We start from the raw sequence: 18,213 nt of genomic DNA, 5'->3' as shown, positions 1-18,213 counted from the left end.
AAAACAGAAATGATGGAAATACTCAGTAGGTCTGGCAACACCTGTGGAGAGCGAAACAGTTAATGTTTCAGATCAATGACCTTTCACCACAATCTACAGTGGCAAAAATGTCACCTCTGTTGTAGTCTCAATTTATGAATATAGCCTCTTGCGCACATCCACAGTTCAATTGCTCAATTAAACTCTGCCATTGCCTTCCTGAACCTCTCTGTGAGCCTTTCCTCCTTCTTGATGCTCCTCAAGAGTCCCCGCGTTGACCAAGCTTTTAGTCATCTGTCCCATTGCCTGTTATCTGGCTCAGTGTCAAATGTTGTTCCTTAACTCTCCTTGTGAAGACCCGTGGGGTGTTTTACTACCCCGACGGCGCCCAATAAAGTTGTTGTTACTGAATTTCAGTTTAACGAAGTCGCAGAGAAGCAACCTTACTAAATATAAAAACTAAAAAAAACTTTAGCAAGCTGGCCACACATGTAACTGTTTTTCAAAATCAAGTTTGTTTTATGATGTGCGTCCTTTGGGAACATTTCAAAATCCGTACAAACATGAAGTGCAGACTTTCAAGAAGTCAAATTGCTACTCTGTGCGTTATTCTTTTCAAGGATAAACAGTGTAAACTGCCTCCGCTTTTCTGATAGGGGCAGTTCTTGTTCATCGGTGTCATTTGCAGAAACACCTCACTGCTTTTAGTGCAGTTGGATTGTCAGATCGACAAACCCAGGGTTTTGTTCGGTTTTAAATTGGTGTATGACATTTTGGATGTGTTTCTCTCTCTAGGTAATGGATCTTTACTTGGACAATAAGTTTCGTTGAAATAAAACCACATTGCACATGCGGCTGTTTAATAAGCCAAAATTCAACAACGAATAGTGAGGTAAAGAACTGACTTGACAACAGACTCTTGCTTCTCCTGAACGAACACAACTGAAGTGTCCCTCTAGTTTATTCTATCATTTTACACCTTTATCTCTACCGTACACACATCTTGTGCAACGGACTAGATAACCCTTTAAACCTGCTTTCACCTCTATGCACTGCTTTCCGGGCGGCGCTGCAATGCTTTATCCCCATTGGCTCTGCCTTGCAAAATCAATCTTACCCCCCCCCCCCCCCTCCTCCTCCCTCCCCTCTCTCTCTCTCTCTGAGCGAAGCTGCGCACGCGTCTACTTCACTCATTGAATGTGTCTCTCCCCCCCCCCCCCCATCATCGCGCAGCCGACGAATGTAGGAGTTATTTCAGGAGGTTTAGGTAAGAAGTGTCACAATCTCTGGAAGAGGGAAGCTCTCTGTTTTTTTTTTGCATTCGGTTGCATTGATTAAAGCGTTTTTATTCTGATTGTATACTCAAAATTTGCATTGCATTTAATTAGGAGAGCGAGGATTTGAAGAAGAGCGCGCGAGGATAAAGTCCGCGGAAGAATATTCTTTGGTAGAGGAGGAGGAGGAGGAGAAGGAGAAGAAGTGTTCGTTCGCTCGTCTTGCAGGGAGTTTGCTGAGTGGGAGGTTGCGGACTCGGCCGCGAGAAGCAGGGCTTTGCCGATAGAACGCGGTGTGATCCCCGGGACATTCCAGAGGCAGGCGCGAGCTCCCCGGGCTGGCAGCTCCGCCATCCCGCACATCAACAGCAGCAGCAGCAGGAGGAGTGGAAGGGGGGGAAAAGAGGATGGAGAACGCCTGGCTCCTCCTGACTCTAACACTCTGCACACTCGCAAACGGAGAACTGGTAAGTCGGAAAATTGCTGGAAAGGAAAACTCTCCCCAAATGTGTGGAGCGCATTGAGAGATGGACCGGATCCAGGCTAACAACCTGTGTGTGGGGCTTGCTCCCCTGGCCGACAAGAGCGCATCCGAAATGCCCGAGACCGCATTTTTGTCTCGTTCGCAAAGAGTTCTGTTCGGCTTCTTGGATGAAAAGTTCAGACCGGCGCATTTTAAAGTGAAAAATCACGCGTCGTGTGGAAGGGACGACCGGCCATACCGTTCCTGCGCTTTAGTGTTTGGGATTTATTACATGGGGACGCGTTGGGAAGTTTGCTTTCCCCGGGTCTGTTTGCCATCGGAGCGAGAGGCGGCGAATTGAGAGCGCTGTGGAAAATGTACCTCGCACACATGCTGGCTGGGGGCTGGGGGGGGGGGGGGGGGGGTGTTAACATCAGTCAGCCCCCCTCTCCCGCCTCGGGAGGACGGAGGGCAAAAAAAAAACATTTTTGCCCGAGGCTGTGGTAAACAGCTTGCAGTAAATTAATCTCCCCTCGTGGCTTTGTGAAAAAAGATCAAGGCACAAGCCAACCTGTGTGAGGGGGAACGAGCCGGATAATCAGCTCCGGAAGCAAATGAGAGCTGGAGGGGAGGGGAGGGGTAGAGAGACAAGTTGGGCAGAAAGTTCCTGTGAAAGTGCAGGTGGGATATCTGGTCGGGATAACTCTGCAAATCCTTTAGATGGCGCCTGAGGTTCTCCAAGCGGCTGAGTTTTATCCCGACACGCAGGACAGCTGGAATGGCCAACACCACACACACACACACACACACACACGTTAACTTGCTGCAGTCTGCTTATTGCGTCAATCATTTTCTGCGCTGTGTGTGTAGGATTTTGTTCAGTTGTGTCTCTGCCACCACCCCCCCCCCCCCCCCCCCCCTCCGTTTTTCTCTTGTGTAAATTATTAACGGGAAAGAAAATTGACATTTGCAGGAATTCCACCAATGCGATTCAATGCGGAGAGTTTTTTTTTAAAAAACAGGACGTTCTGGACGCAGTTATCACCTGCGCCGGTAAAATAAAATGTTTTCGTCTACGTTTGTACGCAGCCACAGGAATAACTTTTTTTTTCTTTTGGTCCCCGTGATTTAAAAAAAACTCTTAGTGGTTTTACCAAAGAATCGAACCTGTCGCAGTGTGAACATCTTGAGTCTGTCTGGCGGCTTCTAAATGCAATTTTTGCAATTGCATGTTCCAGGAGCTACTTCCAAAAGTCTCTCTTTTACAGCCCAAAAGTCATCGCGATTTGCTCAATTACATAAAATTGACTGTTCCATTAGTTTTTATCTGTTACCTCTTCTGAATAGGAATTGTGCCTGGCTATTGCAGCATTATTATCCATCCAGTTTTACATAACCATTTAGAAAATCTATTGAGCATTTTCCTTTCGTAAGAACTTAAATATGAGCAAGAGTAGGCCCTTCAGTCTGTTATGCCATTCCCTGAATATTATTATCCCCAGTAATTTTGTTCATCTCAAAGCTACATGATAGATTTTTAAAACGAACAACTGGCAACAAATGTCCTCTAAAATATTCTAGAAATTAATGGAGTACAGTAAAATGTCTACCCCCTGTTTGGAAATGTGTGTTTTCTGAAACTTTTTTGAAGTATTTAATTTTCGTTGTTAACTTCATTGTTAGAAATTAAACCATTTTTAATTAAACTTGTTACTGTCCCATTTAGTGATTTTTTTTTCTTTTCTTTATAAAGATAAATATTCTCAGGAAATGTAAAAGTATAAAAATAGCTTAAAGCTGTACTTTGTTTCAAATGAAGCAAGTATATTTATGTTCTGGCTTGTGAATGTATTCCCAGTGGAGCACTGCAGTAGAAAAACAGTAAAATAATAAAATGAAATTCAAATAAAATTGGTCAAAATACAAGTCCGATATGTCTTAAGTATTGTTAGCACTCATATAATTGTAATATACTTTTGGCAGAATCTTTTAATAGAATTGCATAAAATTGCTTGCTGTTATACAGGCTGGTTATAGCTGGTTTTCTGCATCATGCTGTGTGTGCGTTTGCATTGCCACAGCAATGCAATGTGGCAGTTTTGGTGGAAAGCTTACATATGTAGTTAGTACTTCAGCTGAGTCAATAGTTCAGTTTCTGGAGGACAAAGACAATTTTGTATAATTACAATATGGAAGGGGAAAGGCACTCTGAACACAGGAATGCCCCCTTGTTTCAAATCTCCTTACCTTGAGGACCTGCATGAAGCAGTTAGGTGATGATTGAGCTTGGTATGGTCCATTGGAGGTGACCATCTCTAGACTAGCAAAGATGGCAGGATGTAAGATGGATCGATCAATCTACTGAACTGAGAACGGGTGTACAGCTTATCGTTGATTTTGAAATTGTGGTGTGGAATGATTACTGGGATGTGTTATCTGGAGCCCAGACATAATATGCATATATCCAGGCTTTTGATGCCAGCCATCATTGGGTTGCAAAAAGGCAACCAATTGTTGATGACACTCTGCATTTAGAACTGTGGAACTACCATTTGATGTGAGTTGGCGTGGGATGAGGAGAATGGTGCCAATGGACACATGCCTCTTGTGTTGCTCCCATGCTGCTTGGTGGTTCAGCATGCCTACAAATTGAAGGCTCAGATTTATAACTGTCAGTTGTCAGGCCAACTATTGTTGAGAGAGCACCTTTGGGGTCTAAGTCTCTTCAAGGTGGCGTACTTGGCAAGGAGAGTTTGGAATCAAGTCAACCCATTTGTGACCGATTCCGGCAGTCTTGAACTAAGCAGATCCTCGCTAGCCAAATGCACTGATCAACAAGTCTGATTACTAAAACCTAGGGAGCAGGATTTTTCCTACTTGGGTGTCCCAAGGCTAGCTTAATAGGACAAACGGTACAAACAATCTTGAGCCAAGCTGAGCAGTTTTAGCTGATTAACCCAGCAATACCAGATTTCAAAGACTCAACTTGCCAATCCGCATTTGGGCTTTCCAGATTTGTTTGTGTGTGTGTGTGATGTCTCGGGAGATAATGTTCACTCTGTATTACAGTGAGTCCGAGTCTCGGTTCATCAACTACTTGATTTGTAGAGTCTTTCAAACCGTGTTAGTTTGCATCTGTCAAATGCTTGTTTTGGGGAATGTTTGAATGAGATAATATGTTTCTTTTGGGAAATGTGGGAAAAAAGGGTAAATTATAAGTATCTTGTTGGCAAATGTTTGAAGCAAATGACGTGAATTCTCAAAAGACCCTCTGACCATTTTAATGAACTTATTGGAACATAAATTGAACCAAGAGGTGAAAATCAAGGAGAGAGAATTTTTAAATAACAGATTAAATCTGCTAGGTGTTTATGCTTGTTCAGAATATTGCTATGATACATCTAGCTTTTAAAATTGTAATTTTCATAGTTCCTGTCCTAATTCTTCTGCTTGTTTTCCCCCACATATCTGTTCGCATCTTTAATTTGAGAATGTAAATTTAAGGGGCTGAATATCTATAATAGGGAAAATAATAGACTTGAATTTACATAATGCTTTGATGACCACCTCGCATCTCAAAATGATTTGCAGCCAATCAAGTACTTTTGAGGGGTGGCTATTCTTGTAATATGTGAAACAAACATGAGCACAGCAAGCTCCCACAAACAGCCATGGGATAATCAGGCAATCTGTGACATTGATTTAAGAGATAGACATTGGCCAGAGCACCAGGAAAAACTTCCCTGCTCTTCAGAATATTTTTACATCTAAGCAGGTAGGTGAAAGACGGAATCTCTAGACAGTGCGACATTCCCTCTGTTTTGCCTCGATTTTTATGCTCGGCAAACTTGAACTTGGAACCTTGTGACTCAAGAGGCGAGGAGGGTGTTGCCAACTGATTATCATGTCGGCTACCAGCAGATGGACGAACATGAGTTATTGCATGTTACAGTGTAGAAATCATCCAGTCTGCATCTGCCTGGGCATCAGCAAACCCTTCTTCCTATTTTGAAGCAGAATCATTACATTTTATAACATGAGAACATAATTTCGACTGTCATGTTGTCACGGAATCTTAATTGTGTAGAAGGAGGCCATTTGGCCCATCACATCTGCACTGGCACTCTGAAGGGGTCAGGGGCTGGTTTAGCACAGAGCTAAATCGCTGGCTTTGAAAGCAGACCAAGGCAGGCCAGCAGCACCGTTCAATTCATGTACCAGCCTCCCCGAACAGGTGCCGGAATGTGGCGCCTAGGGGCTTTTAACAGTAACTTAATTTGAAGCCTACTTGTGACAATAAGCGATTTTCATTTCAAGGAGCATTCTGCTTGGCCCCACTCCCCTGCCTTATCCACATAACCTTGCACATTCTTGCTTTTCAGATAGCAATCCAGTTTCCTTTTGAATACCCCAGTTGAACCTTCCCTCCTCACCACCCTCTCAGGAAGTTCGTTCCAGACTCCAACCACCCTCCTGGGTGTAAAGATTTCCAGACTTCACCTTTTGTCCATTGTTTGAATCTGTGCCTTCTCTGTCTTGATGCAGTCTTGAGAAGGAACAGTTTCTCCATATTTATCCTGTTAATACTCCTCAGGATCTTGAATGCCTCAAGCCTCCTCTCAGCTGCCTTTTCTCCAAGGAAAACAATCCAACCTCTCCAATCTATCCTCGTAGTTATAATTATTTATTCGTGGGATCATTCTTGTGAACCTTCTCCCACCATTGCATTCACCTCATTGTCTTGTTGGATTTTTTGGAAAAGTCTTATCTATTTAGACCCTTTTCTTTCTTAAAACTTCTGTGTGTTCTGTTTTTGTTCTAACCAACACCTACATAATTTAAGTCTCCTAACTTCTCTCTTTTTTGCTATTTTATTAATTTATGTGCCACTGGAAATGTACTGTCGATGGCACTTGAGGGTCTGGGGTCAGTGGAGAAGGCACAGGAAGGAGATGGGGACCTCAGTTTGGACCCTGATATGGAACAATCATAGATTTGTTCCAGGCAAGATAGACGGGGGGGGGGGTTTCAAAGCTGGCACAAGGCAGGCATTAGAAGGATGGGAGACCTGTTCATAGATGGGACTTTCCCTAGCTTGAAGGTGCTGGAGGAGAAATTCAGCCTGCCCCCGGAAACGCCTTCAGATACCTCCAAGTCCGCGACTTTCTCAAAAAACAGGTGGGGACATTTCCGTTGCTACCCTCTTGTAGGATACAGGACAGGGTGGTGTCTGACATTTGGGTAGGAGAGGGGAAGGTGTTGGACATCTACCAAGAACTGCAGGAGGTGGAGGAAGCCCCAGTGGAGGAACTAAGGGGAAAGTGGGAGGAGGAGCTGGATGAGGGCCTGTGGGCTGATGCCCTGGGCAGGGTAAATTCCTCCTCATCATGTGCCAGGCTCATCTTAATTCAGTTTAAGGTGGTACATCGGGCACACATGACGACGGTGAGAATGAGCAAGTTCTTTGGGGTGGAGGACAGCTGTATGAGATGTTCAGGGAGTCCAGCGAACCATGTCCATATGTTCTGGGCATGCCCGGTGCTTAAAGAATTCTGACAGGGCTTTGCGAAGGCTATGCCCAGAATGTTGGACACTGGGGTGAAGCCAAGTCCAGAAATAGCAATCTTTGGGGTGTCGGAGGACCCGGGAGTGCAGGAAGCGAAAGAGGCCGAGGTTTTGGCCTTTGCCTCCCTGGTAGCCCGGAGACGGATCTTGTTAATGTGGAGAGACTCAAAACCCCCGAGTGTGGAGACCTGGGTTAGTGACATGGCTGGGTTTCTCAGCCTGAAGCGAATAAAGTTTGCCTTGAGAAGGTCCTTGCTGGAGTTCTCCCGGCAGTGGCAACCGTTCCTTGACTTTCTAGGAGAGCGTTAAGATGTCAGCAGCAGCAATCCGGGTGGGGAACTGTTCATTTAATGTATATTCTCTTTTTGTATCATATCAGCCACCTAGTTTTGTTAAATATTTTCCTTTTATTTTTCTGTTATTGGTTATGTAAAACAAAAAGCTTTAATAAAAACCAAATTTAAAAAAAAAAATGTACTGTCTACTACTTGCCTAATTTGCCTTTTATATTTTGCTATGAATACTCTGCTTCAAAAGCATTTGTGGTGGAGCATTTCACATTCTGATCCTTTCTTTGTGAAAGGACTTTCTATCCTCTCATTATGGGGATTAGGGATTATGAGGAGAAGGCAGGAGAATGGGGATGAGAAAAATATTAGCCATGATTGAATCTGCTCCGCCATTCAATGGGCCGAGTGGCCTAATTCTGCTCTTATGTCTTATGGCCGTATTATTTTAGTGAGTATCCTTGCATTCATGGTCATATCTAGAAGTGGGAACTTGGTTCATGTCTCAACTATAGCAATTTCAGTGAAAATCAGGTTAACTTTTCAAATCTGTTTCATAACCAATCTTGGGTAACTTTGTGGTGAATAAATTAAACCAGCTTTTTTGATTGCTTTTACCTTGATAGTATTGTAAAGGCGCAAAAAATATCGGGGGGGAGGGAATTCAAAGGTGATGGAAGTGCTGCTTCAATTGAGCAGAGGCTTGGTCAGACATCATCATGAGTACAGTGGAATTGTATTGGCTTTGGAAGGTGTATAGTGCACACCATAGGTATAGGGTTAAATTGAGGATAGGCTGTATGAACTTGGCTTAAGTTTAGAAATTTAGTGATTGATCATGGTGCTGAAAATTATAAAAGGTGGGTATAGCAAAATTAGAGAAATTGTTTGTTTTTGGAGGGAAATCCAAAATAAGATGGCACAATCGTGAAATTGGGAAACACATCTTCGCACAATCGTTAGTGGATATCTAGATCTTGATTCATTGAAAGGCTATGGGTGCCAGATCAAGCATGGACATCCAGGTGTAAGGAACAATAGAGGGTAAATGGCTTTGAGGCAAGTATCAGCCATTATCTATTTGAATGGCATAAAAAGCTCAAATGGGTTGAATGGCCTGCAGCTGTGGCATATCTTGCCTGTAATGGTGTGCTCAGAGATGCATAATGTTCCCAGCTAAGGTTCTGTCCAAGTTCAACCAACTTTCAATGACTTTGGGGCCACATTCTGTTTGTGCTTTTCTGGGGTTCTCTCTTTGCTTTACCCGCAGTTTAATTTTTGTCACTAAACATTCTATAATTCTTGCTTGAACTCCAATGTGCCACAAATCTCTCTGTCCTGCAGGCTTTCACATTCTTAATGTCCCCATCATAGTTTGCCTTGCAACCCATTTGTTGACTTAGTAAATGTCAGTACAATTCTTTCACTTTTTCAATGTAGTTCTGTGTGAGTAAAAGTGGCCTTAACACATACTCTTTGGATCACATTCGGTAATGTGCTCTTGTGCTCTATTGATGTTTCTCGTTATCTGTCGCCTGCTATTTAAAAATGTTTTTATAAAAGTTGATCAGCTCTGAATAACTTGTTTCTCCAGTTGCTTAGCTATGTCAGGTGGTAGTTCAGTAACTATTGAAATAAAACAGGTTTAAAGATCTGAGCACCATTTTAACCAACAGAGCTATGCCCCAAAGTTTCACATTTTTAACCAACCACTTTATGATATACAAAAGATTTAAACAAAATAAGCAGTATCTCTGAGGTAAGACTGTTTACTACCTCTTGACTGTGGATGGCTCAGCCCCTTGTTCTGATTGCCTCCTCAATACCTCCAAACTAACCTGGTTACTTTATTTTGCCAGAAAACTTTTGAGGACCATTTGAACTAGGTTCAAATGAGGCAATCTTCCAGCTTTATTTCCCTCATGAAATCCAAACTGAGATTAAACTCTCCCTGCATCCCACATGGCGAATGAAGAAGTTAGGCCTGCACTGTAAGCAGTGAGACTGCTAACTAACTCATTCAATTTTGGTTGTCTTCACTGTGAGCTGTACCACACACACACATCAAGCTACAAATAGTACTGTCAGCAAGCACGCAGATAAATTGAAACCAGAGAATCTCCCTAACCTCCACCCATCTCCATGATAACTTGTTCTTGAACCAATCATTACACTAAGTATCCCTCATTTAAAATTCCTTAATTCATCTACTGAAGTAAGTGTGTTTTACAACCTTTCAGAGTTTACATAATACCTTTTTAAACTAATTTACTAACCTCCAAGAAAACGTCTCTCTGGAAGACCCTGAAAGAATTGCAGATGCCAGTTCTCTACTTTTAGCTTTAGGAATTAAAGTTTATATTCTCATGCAATCCCTATTGGATTTCTGAAGCCATGAAAATGGATTGAAAATGCACACAGCATTTGTAACAAAATAGATGAATTGTCAATGCGGATAGAGATAAATGTGTGTATGTGTGACCTGATAAACTTACAGAGACTTAGTTGAAAGATGAGCAAGGCAGGGATCTAAATGTTGTAGGGTATTTGATATATTGGAATGACAGGAAGCTAGGAAAAGGTAACACAATTGCTACTATTCATTAAAGAGGACATTTAGTTCAGTACTGAGAGACCACCTCGGCCTGAAAGATGAGGATCTGGAATTAGTTTGGGTCGCGATAAGAAATAGTAAAGATGCGTGATATCTTGTATGAGTATGGGCTTCCTAACAGTCATAACACTGTAGGTAGAGTGTACATGAATTGATAAATAAGGCTTGTAATTAATGTACTGCAATAATCATCGGCTTTAATCCAGTGGGTGGCACAGTAGTTAGCACTGCTACCTCACAGCGCCATGACCCGGGTTCAATTTTGGCCTCGGGTGACATAACACTGTGGAGTTTGCACATGCCCCCCGTGTCGGCATGAGTTTCCTATGGGTGCTCTGGTTTCCCCCACAGTCCAAAAATGTGCAGGTTAGGTGGATTGGCCATGCTGAATTGCCCCTTAGTGTTCATGGATGAGCAGGTTAAGGGACTATTGGGATATGTGACGGGGAAGTGGGCTTGGTTGGAGTGCTCTGTCAGAGGGTTGGTGCAGACTTAATGGGCTGAATGGCCTCCTTCTGCACTCGAGGGATTCTATGATTCTAAAACCTATTAAGCATGAGCTAGATATTTGCAACATGGAACAAAGCAATCTGTAGATGCAAAAAAATTTGAAAGGAAGAATTTTCTGGTAAGCCTTGATGACAAATGAGGCAACTGATCCAGTGCATCTGTAACATATAACATGACAGACCATTACACTGCGTGTTTTTCAGTGTCTGCAATTGGTGATTTTCCAATGCTGTTCTCTTTTTTTTAAACTAGTTTTGCTTTCATAACTTTTATTTTAGAATCTGACAAACTGATTATCTTTGCTGTAATTTGCAACATTTCGCCAATGTGAAATAACAATACTTGGTGTTACAGCCACAATTGACCTTTTTGTTTTAAACAGAAGTTAGGCACCTTGAGTGGAAACGAATTTTCCGATCACCAGCTCAAATGGATTTTGAATTTAATTGAGTATACATGTAGGTAAAACATGGGAAGTTAAAGGTGGATAAAACATTTTTATTTTTCAGGTGTAGTCAAGGCATAGCTTATTGCCTCTTTTTTTTGTCATCATTCTCAAAGTGCTTGTGGGCTTTTTCCTTAAACCCTTGCAGTTTTTGTCCGAAAGGTGTTTGGTTGGAAAGCACAGGATATTGACACAACAACTGAATGGCAATGTGCGTCTAAGACTGAAGGTCGTGGTGTTCTAATGACGTTGCTGCACCTGTCCTTGGTGATGGTGGCAGTTGTGCGGTCAAAATAACATTAAGTGAGTTGCTGAAAATACATTTTGCAGATTGTAAACCCTACAACTGCAGTGATGGAGGGAGTGAGTAGTGAGCCCGTTACTTCTGCTAATCAGGCAAACTGCTTCGTCGTCGGTGATATTGAGCTACTGGCATTAATCAAGGAAATGTTAGAAAATTAAAACTAAATGCAAAACTAGATGATTTATATCACTCATCACTTGTTTTGAGACACTAAGATGAAGCCCATCATGTCTCCCCCCCCCCCCCCCCCCCCCCCCCCCCCCCCGGGATAGTCCAAAGAACAAAGAAAAGCACAGCATAGGAACAGGCCATTTGGCCCTCCAAGCCTGTGCCGACCATGCTGCCTGTCTAAACTACTACACTTCCTGGGTCTATCCTTCTATTCCCATCCTATTTATGTATTTGTCAAGATGCCCCTTAAATGTCACTATCGTCCCTGCTTCCACCACCTCCTCCAGCAGCGAGTTCCAGGCACCCACTACCCTCTGTGTTTTTAAAAAAAAACTTGCCTTGTACATCTCTTCTAAACCTTGCCCCTCGCACCTTAAACGTCTGCCCCTTAGTAATTGACCCCTCTACCCTAGGGAAAAGCCTCTGACTGTCCACTCTGTCTATGCCCCTCATAATTTTGTAGACCTCAATCAGGTTGCCCCTCAACCTCGTTGTTCCAGTGAGAACAAACCGCTCCTCACAGCTAATGCCCTCCATACCAGGCAACATCCTGGTAAATCTCTTCTGCACCCTCTCTAAAGCCGCCACGTCCTTCTGGTAGTGTGGCGACCAGAATTGAACACTATACTCCAAGTGTGGCCTAACTAAGGTTCCATACAGTTGCAACATGACTTGCCAATTCTTATACTCAATGCCCTGGCCAATAAAGGCAAGCATGCCGTATGCCTTCTTGACTACCTTCTCCACCTATGTTGCCCCTTTCAGTGACCTGTGGACCTGTACACCTAGATCTCTCTGACTGTCAATACTCTTGAGGGTTCTACCATTCACTGTATATTCCCTACCTGCATTGGACCTTCCAAAATGCATTACCTCACATTTGTCCGGATTAAACTCCATCTGTCATCTACGCCCAAGTCTCCAAACAATCTAACTCCTGTTGTATCCTCTGACAGTCCTCATTGCTATCCGCAATTCCACCAACCTTTTGTGTCGTCTGCAAACTTACTAATCAGACCAGTTACATTTTCTTCCAAATCATTTATATATACCACGAACAGCAAACGTCCCAGCACTGATCCTGGCGGAACACCTCACAGCCCTCCAATCAGAAAAGCACCCTTCCATTGCTACTCTCTGCCTTCTATGACCTAGCCAGTTCTGTATCGAATCTTGCCAGCTCACCCCTGATCCCGTATGACTTCACCTTTTGTACCAGTCTGCCATGAGGGACCTTGTCAAAGGCCTTACTGAAGTCCATATAGATAACATCCACTGCTCTATCTGCATCAATCATCTTTGTGACCTCTTCGAAAACCTCTGTCAAGTTAGTGAGACACGACCTCCCCTTCACAAAACCATGCTGCCTCTCACTAATACGTCCATTTGCTTCCAAATGGGAGTAGATCCTGTCTCGAAGAATTCTCTCCAGTAATTCCCCTTCCACTGACATAAGGCTCACCGGCCTGTAGTTCCCTGGATTATCCGTCCTACCCTTCTTAAACAAAGGAACAAGATTGGCTATTCCCCAGTCCTCTGGGACATCACCTGAAGACAGTGAGGATCCAAAGATTTCTGTCAAGGCCTCAGCAATTTCCTCTCTAGCCTCCTTCAGTATTTTGGGGTAGATCCCATCAGTCCCTGGGGACTTATCTACCGTAATATTTTTCAAGACACCCAACATCTCGTCTTTTTGGATCTCAATGTGACCCAGGCTATCTACACACCCTTGTCCAGACTCAACATCCACCAATTCCTTCTCTTTGGTGAATATTAATGCAACGTATTCATTTAGTACCTCGCCCATTTCCTCTGGCTCCACACATAGATTCCCTTGCCTAACCTTCAGTGGGCCAGCCCTTTCCCTGGCTAACCTCTTGCCTTTTATGTACGTGTAAAAATACTTAGGATTTTCCTTAACCCTATTTGCCAATGATTTTTCGTGACTCCTTTTAGCCGTCCTGACTCCTTGCTTAAGTTCCTTCCTACTTTCCTTGTATTCCACACAGACTGTTCCCAGCCTTCTAGCCCTGACAAATGCCTCCTTTTTCTTTTTGACGAGGCCTACAATACCTCTCGTTATCCAAGGTTCCCAAAATTTTCCGTATTTATCCTTCTTCCACACAGGAACATGCCGGTCCTGAATTCCTTTCAACTGATATTTGAAAACCTCCCACATGTCAGATGTTGATTTACCCTCAAACATCTGCCCCCCAGGTTCTTCAGTTCCCGCCTAATATTGTTATAATTAGCCTTCCCCCAATTTAGCACATTCACCCTAGGACCACTCTTATCCTTGTCCACCAGCACTTTAAAATTTACTGAATTATGGTCACTGTTCCCGAAATGCTCCCCTATTGAAACTTCTACCACCTGGCTGGGCTCATTCCCCAATACCAGGTCCAGTACAGTTCCCTAGTTGGACTATCTACATATTGTTTTAAGAAGCCCTCCTGGATGCTCCTTACAAACTTTGCCCCATCCAAGCCCCTAGCACTAAGTGAGTCCTTGTCAATATTGGGGAAGTTGAAGTCTCCCATCACAACAACCATAGAACATAGAACAGTACAGCACAGAACAGGCCCTTCGGCCCTCGATGTTGTGCCGAACAATGATCGCCCTACTCAAACCCACGTATCCACCCTATACCCGTAACCCAACAACCCCCCCCCCCCCTTAACCTTACTTTTAGGACACTACGGGCAATTTAGCATGGCCAAGCCACCTAACCCGCACATCTTTGGACTGTGGGAGGAAACCGGAGCACCCGGAGGAAACCCACGCACACACGGGGAGGACGTGCAGACTCCGCACAGACAGTGACCCGGCCGGGAACTGAACCTGGGACCCTGGAGCTGTGAAGCATTTATGCTAACCACCATGCTACCGTGCTGCCCCTGTTGCTTTTACTCCTTTCCAAAATCTGTCTACCTATCTGCTGTTCTATCTCCCGCTGGCTGTTGGGAGACCTGTAGTAAACCCCAACATTGTGACTGCACCCTTCTTATTCCAGATCTATATCTATATCGCCTCACTGCCCTCTGAGGTGTCTTCCTGTAGTACAGCTGTGATATTTTCCCTAACCAGTAGTGCAACTCTGCCACCTCATCTTACATCCCTGCTATCACGCCTGAAGCATCTAAATCCTGGAACGTTTAGCTGCCAATCCTGTCGTTCCTTCAACCAGGTCTCTCTAATGGCAACAACATCATAGTTCCAGGTACTAATCCAAGCTCTAAGTTCATCTGCCTTGCCCGTTATACTTCTTGCATTAAAACATGTGCACTTCAGGCCAACAGGCCCGCTGTTTTCAGCAATATCTCCCTGTCTGCTCTTCCTCAGAACCATACTGTCCCTATTCCCTAGTTCTCCTTCAATGTTTTCGCCTTCTGACCTATTGCTCCGGTAGCACCCTCCTGCCATACCAGGTTAAACCCTCCCATGTGACACTAGCGGCCAGGATATTTATGCCTCTCCAGTTTAGATGCAACCCGTCCTTCTTATACAGGTCACACCTGCCCCGGAAGAGCTCCCAGTGGTCCAGATAACAGAAACCCTCCCTCCTACACCAGCTGTTTAGCCATGTGTTTAGCTGCTCTATCTTCCTATTTTTAGCCTCACTGGCACGTGGCACAGGGAGTAATCCCAAGATTACAACCCTAGAGGTCCTGTCTTTTAACTTTCTGCCTAGCTCCCTGAACCCCTGCTGCAGGACCTCATGCCCCTTCCTGCCTATGTTGTTAGTACCAAAGCTCCCAACAATTTGCTCAGTACCACTTTCCTGATGATTGTAATTCTCTTGCCTACCTCCCACCCATTTCCTGATGTACAGCTATTTCTGTGATGGTACTTGTATCCTCCATATATTGAAGACCAATTCAAAATACCTGTTTAATTCATCTGCCATGCTCTTGTTTTCCATTAATTCTCCAGACTCACTTTTACATTCACTCCATGCCCTTAGTATTGACCTTACTTAATTTTAAGATTCTAATTGTAGACACACTATTCTCTTTTTCCCAACAATGTTCAATTAACTCTTTTTTTTCTTATTTAAATATCTATCTGTCTTTGTATTTCTAGATAGCTTTGCCTCATACTTAGTCATTCTCTGCTGTTCTTTATATGCTGTTCAATCTTCTGACCTGCCACTAATCTTTGCACTTAACTTTTTTTTAGTTAACCACAGATGGCGGATCATCTTGTTGGAGTTTTTCTTTTTTTAAATAAATTTAGAGTACCCAATTTTTTTCCAATTAAGGGGCAATTTAGAGTGGCCAATCCACCTAAGCTGCACATGGGTTGTGGGGGTGAGAGCCATGCAGACACTGATAGAATTAGGGGGCCTGTTCTCCACTCTCACAAGTGACTACTTTTCTTTTATCATCTTACATCGCTACCCAGACTGCGTCTACATCCTGGTTTCTTGAACTTGAGGCCATCCTTCTCTATTGTGCTATTACTATCATTAATAAACAGAGCCCCCCTCTGCCTTTTCCTAGATTCCTGTCCTTCCTAAATGCCATGTGCCCTTCAGTTTGAACATTGAGCTCTTTGAAGGAGTAGTATGTTATAGATAAAGGGGAACCAGTGGGTGTACTGTACTTCGATTTCCAGAAAGCATTTGATAAGGTGCCACATCAAAGGTCATTGCGGAAAATAAAAGCTCATAGTGTAGGAGGTAACCTATTGGCATGAATAGGAGAATGACTCGCTAACAGGAAACAGTAGGCACAAATGGGTAACTTCTGGTTGGCAAGATGTAATGAGTGATGTGCTACAGGGATCATTGCTGGGCCCTCAACCTTTTTGCAATTTGTATATAAATGACTTGGATGAAGGGATTGGAGGTATGGTGGCTCAATTTGCTGTTAACAAAGATAGGTGGGAAAGTAAGTTGTGACGAGGACATGAGGCTACAAAGGAATATAGATGGGTTAAATGAGTGGGCAAAGATCTAGTAAACTGAATATAATGAGGAAAATGTGAAATTGTCCATTTTGGCGGGCAAATAAAAGAGAAGCAGATTATCTAAATGGTGAGAGGATGCAACGGGATCTGGGTGTCTTGGTACATGGATCTTGTTGAATGGCAGAGCAGGCTGACCCATGCTGCTAAATTGCATGTCTTCCTGATTTATTTGCAAATCCTCTGGGAAGGCACCAGTGAGATTGGAAATGTTTACACTTGGAAAAGCCAGAAGAGCATCCACTTTGATTTAATTTCCATCATCATTGGCTCAGTGGGGCACAGATAATGTTTTCTTCTTTGATCTCTTTCCCCACCTAAGAAAGATGCACATGATTGGATGCGAGCTGTCAGCCATTTTGTGGCCTTTCCAGAGACTCTATAGCTAAACATAACCTTGTATAGATATGACTGACTGAACAGAGACGTTGCAAATCGAAAATATTTTGGTCATGTGGCTTCAATTGCGCCATGCCCCCATTTTAATATCTAGGGTCGATTCGATGAGTAGTAAGAGTTGATGTAGAAAAAGATCTGAATCTAATTTAGTCGGTCACCTAAATATGGAATAGCCTTTTTGCTTTTTGTGGCAGATATGTTTATGAAGGAGAACAGGAGCACTTTGAGTACCTATTAAGCAGCAAAGTTATGTGGATCCTCCCATTGTCCTATGTAGTAAATTGCAATGGAATAAATACTATTCCAGGGTCTAACCACTTAGTTAATTTGGTCACATGGATCAGTGTTTTGTACATTTTGGCCTAGGTTTGTTTACGAGTAGTTGGTTTCAGTAAACTATAATTGGGATGTATTGTGTCGATTTGGATGCCCCACCTTCAAATAAAAACACATTCATAATGGAGAATTCAGAAAAGATCAGCATGGATCATTCGAAGGTTTTAAACTTTGACCTGAGCAGGGATTATTAAGGATTTTTGTTGACACTGTTTGATCTCCTGTGATGTTGCACCAAGTAAAGAAAACGGATGAAGAAGGGGGAATCGGGGACAGAGAGAAAGTGATGGAGTCAGCACATCTTTTCTGTGAGAATGGGGCGATTGAGGTATCTTACGGTCAGGGAAGCGTAGCTGCCATTTATGGTTATTCTGTTCACAACGGGGGAGTTATTCTCGAGGTCTTTTGAACTTACTGAGTGAGCAGTATTGTTTCTGCACGACCAAAGCTAAATTGTCTTCAATCCATCGCTGCTAATTGTATATTTGGGATTTTGTCAGCTCTTCTGTATACATCAATGATAGGATGCATATTTGGCGACAGCTTCATCTCCTTTCCTGTGCTTGTCTGGTCTAATATCACTTCCTGGTTTTTGCCTGTAATGAAGATTTTACTTGGCAAGGTCTGTTATCTTCAACTTTAGCTTCTGAGTGCATCATTATTATAATAATCTTTATTATTGTCACAAGTAGGCTTAACATTAACACTGCAATGAAGTTACTGTGAAAAGCCCCTAGTCGCCGCATTCCGGCACCTGTTCGGGTACACAGAGGGAGGATTCAGAATGTCCAAATTACCTAACAAGCAAGCCTTTCGGGGAGGAAACTGGAGCACCCGGAGGAAACCCACGCAGACACGGGGAGAACAGAGTGACCCAAGCTGGGAATCGAACCTGGGG

The 18,213-nt window shown here is 43.3% G+C and overlaps 1 protein-coding gene across 1 annotated transcript in view; it reads left to right on the top strand.

The window, feature by feature from the left end:
• The first annotated feature begins 1,135 nt into the window (after positions 1 to 1,135).
• The window catches only part of sdc2 (syndecan 2), a 106,408-nt gene continuing 89,330 nt past the window's right edge, over positions 1,136 to 18,213 (top strand). The window contains exons 1-2 of the mRNA XM_038808966.1: positions 1,136 to 1,246; positions 1,368 to 1,720. Of these exons, the coding sequence (XP_038664894.1) occupies positions 1,661 to 1,720 (60 nt within the window). The 5' untranslated portion in view covers positions 1,136 to 1,246; positions 1,368 to 1,660. The remainder of the gene's footprint in view (positions 1,247 to 1,367; positions 1,721 to 18,213) is intronic.

This window comes from Scyliorhinus canicula, chromosome 10 (assembly GCF_902713615.1).
Source record: "Scyliorhinus canicula chromosome 10, sScyCan1.1, whole genome shotgun sequence".
NCBI classification, from domain to species: domain Eukaryota; kingdom Metazoa; phylum Chordata; class Chondrichthyes; order Carcharhiniformes; family Scyliorhinidae; genus Scyliorhinus; species Scyliorhinus canicula.
This window is presented reverse-complemented; position numbering and strand designations above follow the sequence as displayed.